This window comes from Enoplosus armatus, chromosome 5 (genome assembly GCF_043641665.1).
Source record: "Enoplosus armatus isolate fEnoArm2 chromosome 5, fEnoArm2.hap1, whole genome shotgun sequence".
NCBI classification, from domain to species: Eukaryota; Metazoa; Chordata; class Actinopteri; order Centrarchiformes; family Enoplosidae; genus Enoplosus; species Enoplosus armatus.
This window is the reverse complement of record NC_092184.1, coordinates 20,224,502-20,237,268: the sequence shown is the minus strand read 5'-3', so window position 1 is coordinate 20,237,268 and position 12,767 is coordinate 20,224,502. Positions and strand designations below refer to the sequence as shown.

The window sequence follows — 12,767 nt, the reverse complement described above, 5'->3', positions numbered from 1 at the left end:
ATAGCTGTAGCTGTTTAGCTCCCTTATCCTTAAGAAACAAGACTAAAAGACACACATATGTCTCAACACGTCACATGTGTGTTAATGTATTTAATTTCTCCATGCTGCATTCAGCCATTCACTAGCTGCATTCACCAAGGGTACAGATACTGTACAGCAATGCAGATTTGTATGATCCAGTGCTGAATCAAATGCACCTGCACACATGTGCACAAAGGCTCCACCACAAATCTCTCCATACTCACAATTACTGCTCTTGTCAAAGTACATATTACAGCTGCTACTGGGAAGGTGTCAAAAGAGTGATTGGCTGAAAGTGTGCTTCCTACTGGTCCTATTGGCGGTGTTATCTCGCCTTGCTTGCTAGGTGACAGCTTTTATATTACTCCCATACACAGGCTGCTGCATTACTCTGCCTGTACGTAGGCTTTGAGAGCTGCCCCCCTCCCCCCTCACTTCTTCAGCCCCCCACCCACCCACTCAATGCTCAGGCTTTGATGGGCATGAAATAGCCCCACTGCTGAGATTGCTTCTTAGTTCATAGAAACAGTTTAGCTCATACGTAAGCACAGGTACAGACACATACAGGCACAACATGCAAGAAGGTGCAAGTGCATGTATAGCTGAGCGTGTGCACCCACCATATACACAAATATATTCATGCATTTATGTATGCATGGCTGCATAGGCATGTTCACCAAACCACATGCACATACAGATTGCTTTCTTTTCAAGAATGATGGTTGTGATTTTAGCATTCATTTGTTATTTTCTATGGAACCCTTTAGGCAGTGTCTTTGAAGCAATGGGCTAAAGGTGAATGAATGTGCTCTGGGGCTACAGCCTGAAGGATATTACAGCACACTAGATAACCGTGGATGTGAGGAGGGAACATTTCCTGTGTTGGATTGTTTTCACATTGCTGAGTGGAGTTATTCTAGGCTATATTTTTCTATATGTTTTTCTATATTGTCAACAATTGTTGTCTCTCAATACTTTCTGACTTTCCTACTCTGTCCATTTGTTCAACTGAAGACAAATATTTAAAACAAGTCATAAATACGTACTTTTATGCACTAGACTCCTGCACTAGACTTGGAGAGGAAGGAGCTGATTGGTCTTTAACTGATTCTAGAGTGTTCATCCACATGATGCCGTTGCCGTGGTAACACATCAGCCTTTTGAATCTCATACAGTAAATCGATGGTGACTTTGCTGAAAACATTATCAAACGTCATTTTACAGCCACAATGTAAGTATATCAGTTAAAAGACCATTTAAGAGGACAGCATATTGCTTTCTTTTCCCTCTTTCTCAGTGACAGTAAGAAAGGAGGGACATGTGTAACAGAAAAAAAAGTTCAGGGTAGGGTCAGAAATTGCAGGACAGGTGAGAAGTAGTCAGTGATGTGAGAGAAGGGAGTGCTAACTCATCACCATTCATCACCCTCAACTATGATCCGTCTCTACTTTCCCCGCCTTCTCTCTCTTCTTCTTGTGCCTGCGTATCTTTCTTGCATGTTCACGTGTTAGATCTTGTAGCTGCTATCTGTCCATATCTCATAGTGTTATATACTGAGTTTGAGTGTGACTAATTGATGTTTCTTTCTCTCTCACTTGGGGAGGTGAAGGCAACTTCATCACTCTCATTGGTCACCCCTAATTGTAATTAAATCTTTATTTGAATTGGTACATTAATGACCATACACAACTTGCCAGTTTCCCTCTGGAACAAGTGCATTTTCTGATCTGTGGCTCCCTGGTTCAGTTTATCAGCATCTTGCTTGCTGTCTTTTTTCATCCTTTGGTTCTTTTTCTTTTTCTTTTCAGCCTTTACCTTACCTACAAATTTCCCTCTGGATGACATATGTGCATGCATTAAAGCTTGCACAACTGACATGACAGTTGTGACATTTCATTGGAGATTACAGAATTTTCAGTTTTCTCATGTGAATTTTATTGATATGGGTGAATAGTTGATATCACAGCACATCTCTTTTGGCTTTGTAATTTTTTTTTTTACCAATCCCCACAACTATCTCCCTCTCTTAATTACTCATTCAATTAAATATGGAGAGATAATTAGTCCACACAACATGATAATTATCTACAGATGGCTCTCTTTTCGTCTGATGTGAAGTCATTAACATTGCAGCCTTTTTACCAATAGAAGATTTTATGCAAATATATTATTACAACTTGCTATTACTAATTATGTATGTCAGATTATCTCTCCCCAAATTACAGCTATACATAAGTCTGTAGAATATAATGACTTCTCTACATCCATGTCACATGAGCAGACCTCTAACAGGACTATTTCCTCTGGTGATGTAAACTCAGTAAAGATGTGTCGAGGAGTTGGAGGTTGAAGATGTTTAGAGGACACAAGAAACAACAAGTCAGCAGCAGCTACAAGACAAACGTTTTTTTTTTCTAAACTGCTGCGTAACTCAGGCACCTTGACAGACCTTCAGAGTTGAATATGTGATGAATGTGCGCAGTGGAAGAGTTGCAGTGAGTTTTCATGTTTAAAAGATGATGGCATGCAAGTGGGAGGTAAAAAGAGAGCGAGAGGAGGGGAAGATTGTTGGTCTGTGTGAGGGGAGGAGAGGGCTGCACACTTGCTTAATGGTTACTGCAATGTCAGTATATGCTTTTCAGTGGATTGTGAAACTGCAAGTTTTCAATTTTCGTGGCTCAAACCAAGTGCAGTCAATATAGTTTGAATGTTGGCAGATGATTTTCTACACTGTTAAAAAGCTTTTCCATAAACAATAATACATATGTGATTGTGAAATTGAATTAAACTGAGCTGAAGTGAGAGGGGAAGACAGACAGGACAGACACAGCCACCTACTATGTTTCACTTTAATGTAAATCCTATTGAGTTTACCTGCATTGAAATGTATTTTATATATAAAATTGCCTACCGGAGCCAGAAGTACAGATGGACAGAAATAGTAGTGGAGAGATTGAGACAGATATGAAGACAAAGCAGAGGCAGATCAATTTACAGCATGAGATGACACTGAGTCACAAGGTTGATTGTTACAAAGTGCAGGGGAAATGACATGTGTGATATTTGGATTTGAGCAGCACAGAATATGGTTACGAGACTTTTATAACTTGAAGATGACGGACAGCGAGTAGGAGAGAAAATAATAGAAACTAAGAAGGCAATAAATAAGGATAAAGAATGAGCCAGGAGAAAGAGAAAATGGGTACAGAGAAACACTTGTAGTGGCAGAGACGGACAAAAAGACAGTGACATCGAGGGAGAGTCAAACAGTGGTGACAGAAAAGTGAGGCACGGCGAGGTAACTGCTGTTGTCTTCATGAAGGGTGAAGCATCACCATAGGCAAGCAATATGTGATGCCAGAATTTGGGTGATCACGGTAACATTGTAACCTACTTTATCTGGAGCTCAGCTGGCCTTGGGCATGCACCCCTGCCTCCCCCTTGTCCTCTTTCTCCCCGTCTCATTCACTCTCTCTGACACACACACACACACACAGACTGTTTTACACTCGATGGAGAAGAGTGTCAGGCGGTCTCTTGTTGCTCATAACTGTTTTTCCGTATCGTAAACAGCAATTCAATGTTCATTTTAAAATTGGTCACAAAAGTGAAACCAATCCCTCTGGACGGCATCCACAACATCGTTAAAGGCAAAGCACACCCAGAAATAACATTGACCAACATTGACTTTACTTACAAGGGCAGCCAAGTAGTAAATTATTTTCTGTACTGTGTTACCTTTCATCAATATAAAATGTCAAGGGCTTTATTTTTTTTTATAGCATTTTTCAAAACCTTACAGAGTGCTTATCAAAGTACATATCAAAGAAAAAAGAAAGGAAACATATTCAGCATTGTTAAAATCAATCTACTGAAAGGATAAAGGAAACCTCAATAAAATGCCTTTCTGAAAAAAATTGTCTTGAGATCAGACAAGAAAACGAAAGTTGAATTTTCAGTCATAACCAAGATGCCATGATGTGACATTCTCACGCTCATTGTGTTTTCATCGCCACATATACACAGAAAGTGAATCAGTTTATAGCAAGTAATGAACATAAATTGACCAGTCACAGTCTTGTAAAATGCCTAATTTTAGTCATTAATCTCATCTGTCACGTCAGTCCTTAACAGTAAAGACTTTTTGTGACTTCTTGGCCAATCACGTCCAACCGTCCAGTAAAAACTAATCTTGTTTAAAATGCAGCATAACGAAGCATAACCTGTTTTTCGTTTCTTCCTGAATACTGAGCAGCTCCGTTCGCTACTGTAGTAGAGGAGGTAACGGGCAAATCAGTGACAGATCTGTGGTGATGACTGTTGACATGCAGGACAGAGAAAGAGAGAGAGACACACAGTGTTTTGGCAGATGAAGGGATAGGATGATATTGCCATAGTACCGGGGGTATTAGAGAAAGTCATTACTGTCCATCAACAGGCAAATGAAGACATGTTTAAGTGGAGATGAATAGCCTCGTTGATGGCGAAGGCTTGTTATGGTAGATCTGTTTCGAAAAGTGGCTACGGGGGGTTCATATTTCAATAAATATTTGATGGGCGAGGATGGCTGTATTAGCGTGTGTGTTTAGTGGTGGGGCTTTGGTTATTTATATGTGTGGCTATACAGTAAGCGTTTGCATATCTATGAAGAGCCATTTGAATGGGGGTTTAAATAAGGGAGAAGATCACTTTCTCACTCCATCTCCCAAGTGGGAAAATCTTATTTTCTTCTTCTCTGCATCATTCTCTCCATCTCATCTATTATCCTCTTCACTGCCGTCCTTTCATCCATCTCGCAATCTATCCCTGTGAAAGCTGAATGAGGGGATGCATTGTGTAGGCTCAGCAGTATCAGGGCCAACCAAGCGGATCTGAGAAAAGTAATTTTTTCCTTTTATTACTTCAGTCAACATGGGAGAAAAAATGTCAAACAGCTACAGTTTGCAGCTACACTGACAAGTTCAATTAATTTTGTGAATCTGTTTGTATTAGGAGGAGGAACCACTCATGTGATTCTTATTGTTTGGTTCATTAATGTGGAGGACAACAGAATTTAGTCTACATACTATGTTGTTGAGGCCATGTGCCACATCTTTGGCCATGAAAACTGCTCCGTCTCAAACATAAACGACCATCACTCAGAACTCACTCTGTCTAAATGGATTGTGGCATTTTCTTGCTTTGTTAGGTGATCTGTCTGTGCTCTGCTCTGGCTGCAGCCAAGCTTTTCTTTTTGGATCTGAAATAGAGGTCGCCTGTATCGTCATCATTCATGGTTGTGGCCGGAGAACAGCAACATCATCATTAATCGCTGGCGGGGCATCCACTGCCTGACTCAGCGCCTCCAGTCTCCATGATCTAAATTCAAAAGATTGCCCTGACTATAGGCAGGCCTTTACTTTACTTTTTCAAATGTCGTCATCTTTTTTGGGGCAAGAAAAGCAACTTTACATAACTTTTCATTCCTACTTTTTTTAACCTGCTCATTTTTCACCAACTCATATTTGATGAAAGTCGCACACACTTTTTCCTGTGAACAGGAACAGGAATGAATGTGAGGGCATCCTGAAGAAATCCATGCAAACATGGGAAGAACATGCAAAGTCCACATAGAAATAACCACTGCAGAAATCAAAGCCAGACCCATGACTTCGATAGGTTAAGTATGTATGCAAAATATTGCTTAAACCATATTCATACATAATCATCTCTTGTTGCTTTTTTTCTGCTGAGCAAAAGAAAGTCCTGTTACTTGTTGTTCAAGAGCACCTTGTCCAAAATGCTCAGTGTCCTTTGTGGATGTTTTATAGGTTACAGAGGATCTAATGCATCACCCAAAATCGATTTTCTGAGGGTGGCCTGATTTTTATGCCCAATTAACTATTCTGATATTGAAGGATACAGAGGTGACATGTCAGCAATGAATAACTAAAGTGGTTTTGACAGGTGAGCAAAAATGAAAGATTGTTGACAGCTGTGAATAATGTACTCTTCAATCAGTACACGACATTGAGCCTGTAAATCTGATGCTTTTAACAAGGCCATGCATGTGTTTTTAATACAAACTTAGAGAGACCAGAAATGTTAGTATAGAAGTCAATTCAATTAATTTATAATAGAGTTTTTAAAGATTTTAAAGTTGAATGAATCTGTGTTTTATGTTGAATGCAGGACGGTATCTACAGGGACTTGCAATGAGTGACTTAATCTGGGGCTTTTTGGTAACAGAATAACTGTACCCCACAAGACCAGAGACACAAATATGATCTGTAGTTATCTGCATTTTAAATGTCCTGATAAAGACTTACTTTGTACATTGAGTGCGTCCTGCTTTACTTGTTTTATGAGCTGTACGAACGTCAACTGTGGCACAAGTATATCTGCAATCACTTGCCTTTATTTAAGGTGTGCACAGTGTGAAGCACACAAGTTTCTTTCTTGTACTTTCCACTTCTTAGTGTGATAAAAATAGCAAGTTTCGAAATAAAAATGATGACGTGGATTTTAATTTAAGATCAATTCTGAAGTATCCTCTCTGTATCTTCCTGAGCAATTCAAAAAGTGCAGACATAACATATTCTCAACTCTCCCAGGGAAACTGTGCCACCTGTACTGCCCACAAGCTGATGAATTGGAGCAGTGGTTTTAGCTTTGCACCTGTGCAAAACTCGGAAGTCGGTTTTAAAAGTGTGTGTGTGTGTGTGTGTGTGTGTGTGTGTCCTGTAGCATCAGTTCAGTCATCAGTCCATGGATGCTGACATGACAGGACAATAACTGTTCCTCAAGCTTGATTGGACGTGGCAGGGATCTGCCAATCCACCCACAGTGCTGAAACAGACAGGAAGGACAAACTCTGCTGCAGAACTGTAATCTGAGAGTGAAACTATGCCTTTCCCATTGTCAAGCCAAGCATCTTTCAGGTCATTGTTTTGGTTTTTTGGCCCACAGCTTAACTGTTTTGGTTCACTCTCGCCGCTGTCATCAGCATCATTGTGGCTGTTTTTTTTTGTTTTAGCAAAAAAGTTAATAGATGATAAATAATGCTCTATAAAACCACTGTACGCAGATGTTAGCAACTAGCTAGTGAACATAACGGAGCATTTAGCTGCTAAAGATATTTCCTTCAGGAGTTGGTGGAGACCCAAAACAGAGCTAAAAGGAGAGTGAATATTGCAACTTGATTCCATATGAATGATAATGTTGCTCCGTGTCTGCTTGATGTGTAAATAGGCAACTATGAGCTAAAATGTTAGCCATATCAAGTTAAATGGGTAAATGTAACAGACATGGTAACAATAATAATAGTAACAGTGGCAGCAGCAATGATAATACTAGTAATTACTATTGATGTAATAATTCCAAAGGCCATCTTCATCTGAACAGGGTAAAAGGGTAATGACTTGAGCCACCACAGATACTGTAGTCAGCATGTGCTTGGTGTGGTGGGTTAATGAGGTTGTAAAGGCAGGTGTGGGTGTATAGAAGGACAGAGTAATTACTGTATATATCTAGGGATGCATGTAAATGCTGTACGCACCAAAAACAGCCTAATTTTTAGCAGAGATTGTGTTTGGTGTTAAGGACACAGCTAATGAGGCCATTAGCAAGCTAATAAGATGCGTTCAATATCAATAGTACACACAAGCACACACACACACACACTCACAAACACGTCCATCTCTAACCTGCAGTACACAAGTTTTAACTTTCTTTTTCATTCATATTTTTTACTCCTTCTTGTGCTGTTTCCATTAGTATTTTCCATTTAGTCCAATCAGTGTGTTGATGTTTATTCTTCTTCTCAGTCTTTCTGTTTTTGGGGTGTTTGTTCTCCTCCCTGCTGACTGGAAAGTAACATTATAAAGCAGATAACCATTTCATTCCCTCCACATACGCACACACACACACCTATTTAGACATAGTGGGAGGCTGAGGGTGTCAGAGCATCCACCTGGAGCTCCGGGAAAGAAAAAATTCAATTTCCTGTCGTGGAGAAATCAGAAGCACTGTCAAACTGTCGTGATTATCTGAAGGAAAGCCACATCCAGCCTCTTATAAAACTGAAAGGTCTGCTTGTTATTCCATTGACTGTCTGTCACCTTGACATTACTTTGCATTCACAAATTTCCATCTACAACAGACTGAAATGTCCAACAAAATACAACTTTTAATATGATTAAGGTAGCGTTTTGTGTCCCCGAACACGAGCCAAGGTTTTGTGGAATCATCAATACTGATCTTCTGTTGGATTATAAGATCCTTCAATTTAGGTACTTATGTGTGTATGTGTGTATGGTGTGCAAGTAATTTTACTGTGTGTACATGTACAAGAGATCTGATTCATTTTTATTTTCTGTTTTTGCAGGAACCTTGGAAAATCAGGACTCAGAGTATCTTGCTTAGGACTGGGTGAGTAGACTCTGCTCTCTGCTTCACCCTCCATAATGCACTTCTCCATCAGGCCTTACTTAGGAAACAACAACACAAATTAAATGGAAACAGAAAACAGAGACCATCTTTGAATAGAATCTGCCTCTGTTGTATTCTGTAGAATATGTGTAGTGATAGATGAGCTTTGCATTAAATCGAGTGTTAAGACTCAGCAAAAAAACAACAACATCACATTCAGAACTGGGCTGGGAATTGAACTATTATTATTAAACCCACAAATCTACCAGGATGGCTGCAAACATACCAGCTTACTTTCTGATAAAATGACTGTAGTCTAATCAGGTGATGTTCTTTCAGCTGAGGTGTTTATAGTATAGACCTGTGTGTGTGTGTGTGTGTGTGTGTGTGTGTGTGTGTTGCCATATCAATGTGGGTTGATGGTAAAAATTCTTCACTTCTCATACAAGAGAGTCAAACTCAGCTTCAATATTTAGCACGAGAGTGGGAAGAAGACAACACACACACACACACACACACACACACACACACACACACAGCATACCTATTTCTGTCACCAAGGAGGGCTCTCAAACAACAACAAAAGAGTGTGTGTGTCTGTGTGTGTATTCCTTTTCTCTTGTTCTCGTCCACAAAACAATATTAGCCCAATGTTCCTATTCTCCATTATTGGGAGGAGTCCTGGGTTGGACACAGACACACAGTTGGACTAATAAAACACAATAGAAGCCAAGAGAATAGACGCCATCATACACACATCCCATCACATTATAGTACCTGTTAGATACACCATGTCTAGGACTGCAAGATTAGGTGTTTGTATTTATTCACCGGACAGTCTGACCAAACTTAAGATATTAAACCTACGATTTTAACTTGCTGTAGGGAAATAATAACTTTTTCTGCTTTGTTTTGTGACTTTTGTTGATTGAAAGGCTTTTGATTGGCTGACCAACCAATTGCAGGAAAATGAAACAAAATCTGGTGAAATCTAACTGACAAGGAGTGACTGAACTTCACTGAACAATGATGATCTGGATCATTTAGTATTTTAATAATGTGGGAACTCATTCTGTTATGAGGTAGAAATAAAAGTTTTAATCATCATCATCATGATCCTCAATCATGTATTTTATTTCTATCAATATTCTACAATATTTTACATTTGATTTGCCAAAAATGTTTTGAAAAATTCATTTATTCAGGCTCTTTAGTCTTGTCGACCAGAATACTTAAACAGTATGAGATATGCAGTTAATTTATACATGATATCAGAGTCTGGTTTTTTAAGTTTTAGAGAAAATATATATCATCACCAACTCAGTTTCACAGGAACTGAAATATTTATTCGTTTTTCCTATCCAATTTCTTGTGGAAAACCCACTGAAACCACACAAGCTGTTCAATTATAGTAGCTGCACTCTAATATAATTTATAAATAAGTCATATATCTACTCGAGAGTCAACTACACATCCCTAAAATCCTTCTTAGTTGTTAAAAAAGGAAATTAGAATTTGTTTGAAAGTAAAACATTGCTCAATATCAGTAGAACCAAAATACAAGAACATGAATCAGAAGATATATGTTGAGGAGATTCTGTGTATGCAGTACAGATTTCTTTTACACACATTTCTGCAGAATTGTTTTCACTTTGATACGATTACATTTCATTGCATACTTCAGTAGCAGACCTGCAGGATCCTCTGGATTAGATAAAACATCATCCTCACCAGTCTCCCCGCTCAGAGGAGGCCCTCAAGGGCTCAGATCGGCCACCATCCACTTAATCGGATCAAAACTTGTAGTTCTCATGGGACATGGGCTTTAGCCATCTTAGAGAGGCTGACTAACAGATGATGCTTCAGCCACAGTTTTAAGGCACAGGGTTTTTGGTCAGCAGCGGTAGAAGAGACGAAGAAATTATATTCTGTACAAGAAGATGATCATTTTTGCTGTACCTGCTTTGGCTTTAGTTTCGACATGCTCTCTAGTCCTGCTTTACCCTGTTATTTTGACTCACAATCTTAAGCGGACTCCTGGTCTTTCCAGTAACACCTGCACATTTCCTATAAACGCTACAAATCACCAAATCAAGTCTAAGTCGTACTTCTGCCGACTAAGCTTTCTCATATTTACAGAGGCATCCGTCTTGGATTATGAATTTCAACTTGGCCTCGCCTGATTAAGTTTTCTCTGTTGTAGTATTCAGCAGCTCCAGCTCCTCTTCTTAACAGCTAAACTCAATCACCAAATTTACCACAAGACAGACCGTTTTAGCGCCGTGATACATGCATCATTTGTCATGCTTAAAACTAAATATCACTGAATAGCACAGTGGTAAATTTATGTTTTTGACTTTGATAGGCCTGACAGCATTTTAAATGAGCTTTTTGTTACTTCACTCTGATGTTTGAGCTTCACTGCAGAATGATTTGACACATGGAAGCTGTTTTCACATTAATTTGCTGAAGGGGGGAAGTTTCTCTGTGCTCACCTTTAAATCTCAGTTTCACACGCATACATAAGAGCATGATTTTGTGACATCACATCATGTCATCAATCATGATCCAGTGTGTCTCCAGTTAACACACATTGAGATTGGACTTTTTGTGTCCAGAGGTTACATTTTTTAAACGAATATTTTCATATTCATCATTCAGTGTTTTTCTGTGTTTTTCAATGAGATAAAGGGAGTAGATGTCATTTTAGGTTTCTAATCGGTAAATTGAACATTTTTGTAGAAACATCATATCAGACACAAATTAGTATTCATTTGCAGAGCATTTTTAATTGTCCTAAATACGTGGAAGGGATCTGTAATGTAAATTTTAACTGATTACAAAACGTCTGCTCTTGTTGGGTGCTCAAAGTGACTACAAAGGGCAAATTATTTGCCTCAAACTACATTTAACATTTAAACAGAGTAATATCCCTCATTTTCATTCATGCAGATACATTGAGATTGAGAACACTGCTTCTTGATGTACAGCAGCAGCAACCCCAATAATATTCTGATTTTATGTGCATTTCAGTTTTACGTTGATTTACCCGCACTTTATATGAGTTGCCCTAATGCTGATTATCTTTCTGCGCCAAGAACCTTTTAATCTAAAAGTGACTAAGCTGGCTAAATACATTTGTGAAGCACCATGAAGTTGAGCCAAAACGATTTTGTGTGGTGTCATTGGTAGATTACGTCCAAAGAGGCTTTCTGGTGCTGTGTAGAACTTTTGTTTTTCAGGGTGTAATGTCTGGCTCTCAGGCCGTCTCTGAGTGCTGCAGCCCCAGGTGGTTCACGGTAGACTGAGAGGTCTGACTCAAACTGGCTGAGCTGCATGGTGCAGAAAAGGTCAGCATAATGCCAGCTGCCTGCCACATGCTGCGCCCAGGGCGGACATGATGCTGGCAGGGGAGAGGAGGAAGAGAGAGGGCGAAGGGCAGGATGCTAAATGGTGTTTCACTGTTTAACTTGAAGGAACAGTGCCAAGATAGACGAGGATGTAGTGTGTGTGTGTGTGTGTGTGTGTGTGTGGCATATGTGCAGATATTCTCACAATCCTACTGTAATGTTACAGCGAAATTCAGCAGAACAAACACACACACACACACAACTCATGACTGACAGAGCAGTAGACAGAAAAATTAATAACACACAAATTCTATCGTGTTAAATCATGATTCAGTCATTTGTTTCCATTTGTCACTGGTTGTGTGAACCACAGCCAGGAGGAGATGTAACCATCGCAGGAGTCTCGCTTTTTAAAGAGCCAATCAGTAACTGCATAACGATGCCCCGAGAGAAACACCGCCTCACCAGCACCGGCTTCATTTACATAATGATTTAATCGGTTGAAGACATCTTCCTCACTCTTTTTTGTTGTTCAGAATTCCCACAACCTGTTTCCAAACGTCATACGAGGGAAGATGCAGTTTTGAAGCTGTAGTTTAAGTAGTTTTTTTATGAAAATTCCTGTAAATGTGGTTTTGAGTGGTATTATCTTTGCTCACTGGACTACAGCTACACTGTGCACTCAAGACCCAAGGCTGCTTTTAAAACTTTGAAACTGGAAATCTTGGCCAGAAACCAGGTTGTGTTTTAGATGAAACATCCAAAAGTTATGTAACGATAGCAGATTGACCTTGACATGGAGCAGCTGGCTAACAACTACTTCACTTTGGAGCCACGAGGAAAGTGATTAATGATTGCTACAGCATTTAGGATGCAGACCGACACTGCTGAGGTGTGCTTGGTGCACTGCTGAGGCAGTGATGGTGAAACCTTTTAATTAAATCCAAGGCGTTGTGTGTGTGTATGGGTAAGAATGCAAATTTATAA

General features: G+C 39.5%; 1 protein-coding gene across 4 annotated transcripts in view; it reads left to right on the top strand.

Annotated features, from left to right (window-relative positions):
• The window catches only part of kcnab1a (potassium voltage-gated channel subfamily A regulatory beta subunit 1a), a 92,394-nt gene that overhangs the window by 54,561 nt on the left and 25,066 nt on the right, over positions 1-12,767 (top strand). For all 4 annotated transcript variants that reach the window (XM_070905313.1, XM_070905316.1, XM_070905315.1 and 1 more), the window contains exon 2: positions 8,387-8,430. In XM_070905313.1, coding sequence (XP_070761414.1) covers positions 8,387-8,430 — 44 coding nt within the window. The remainder of the gene's footprint in view (positions 1-8,386; positions 8,431-12,767) is intronic.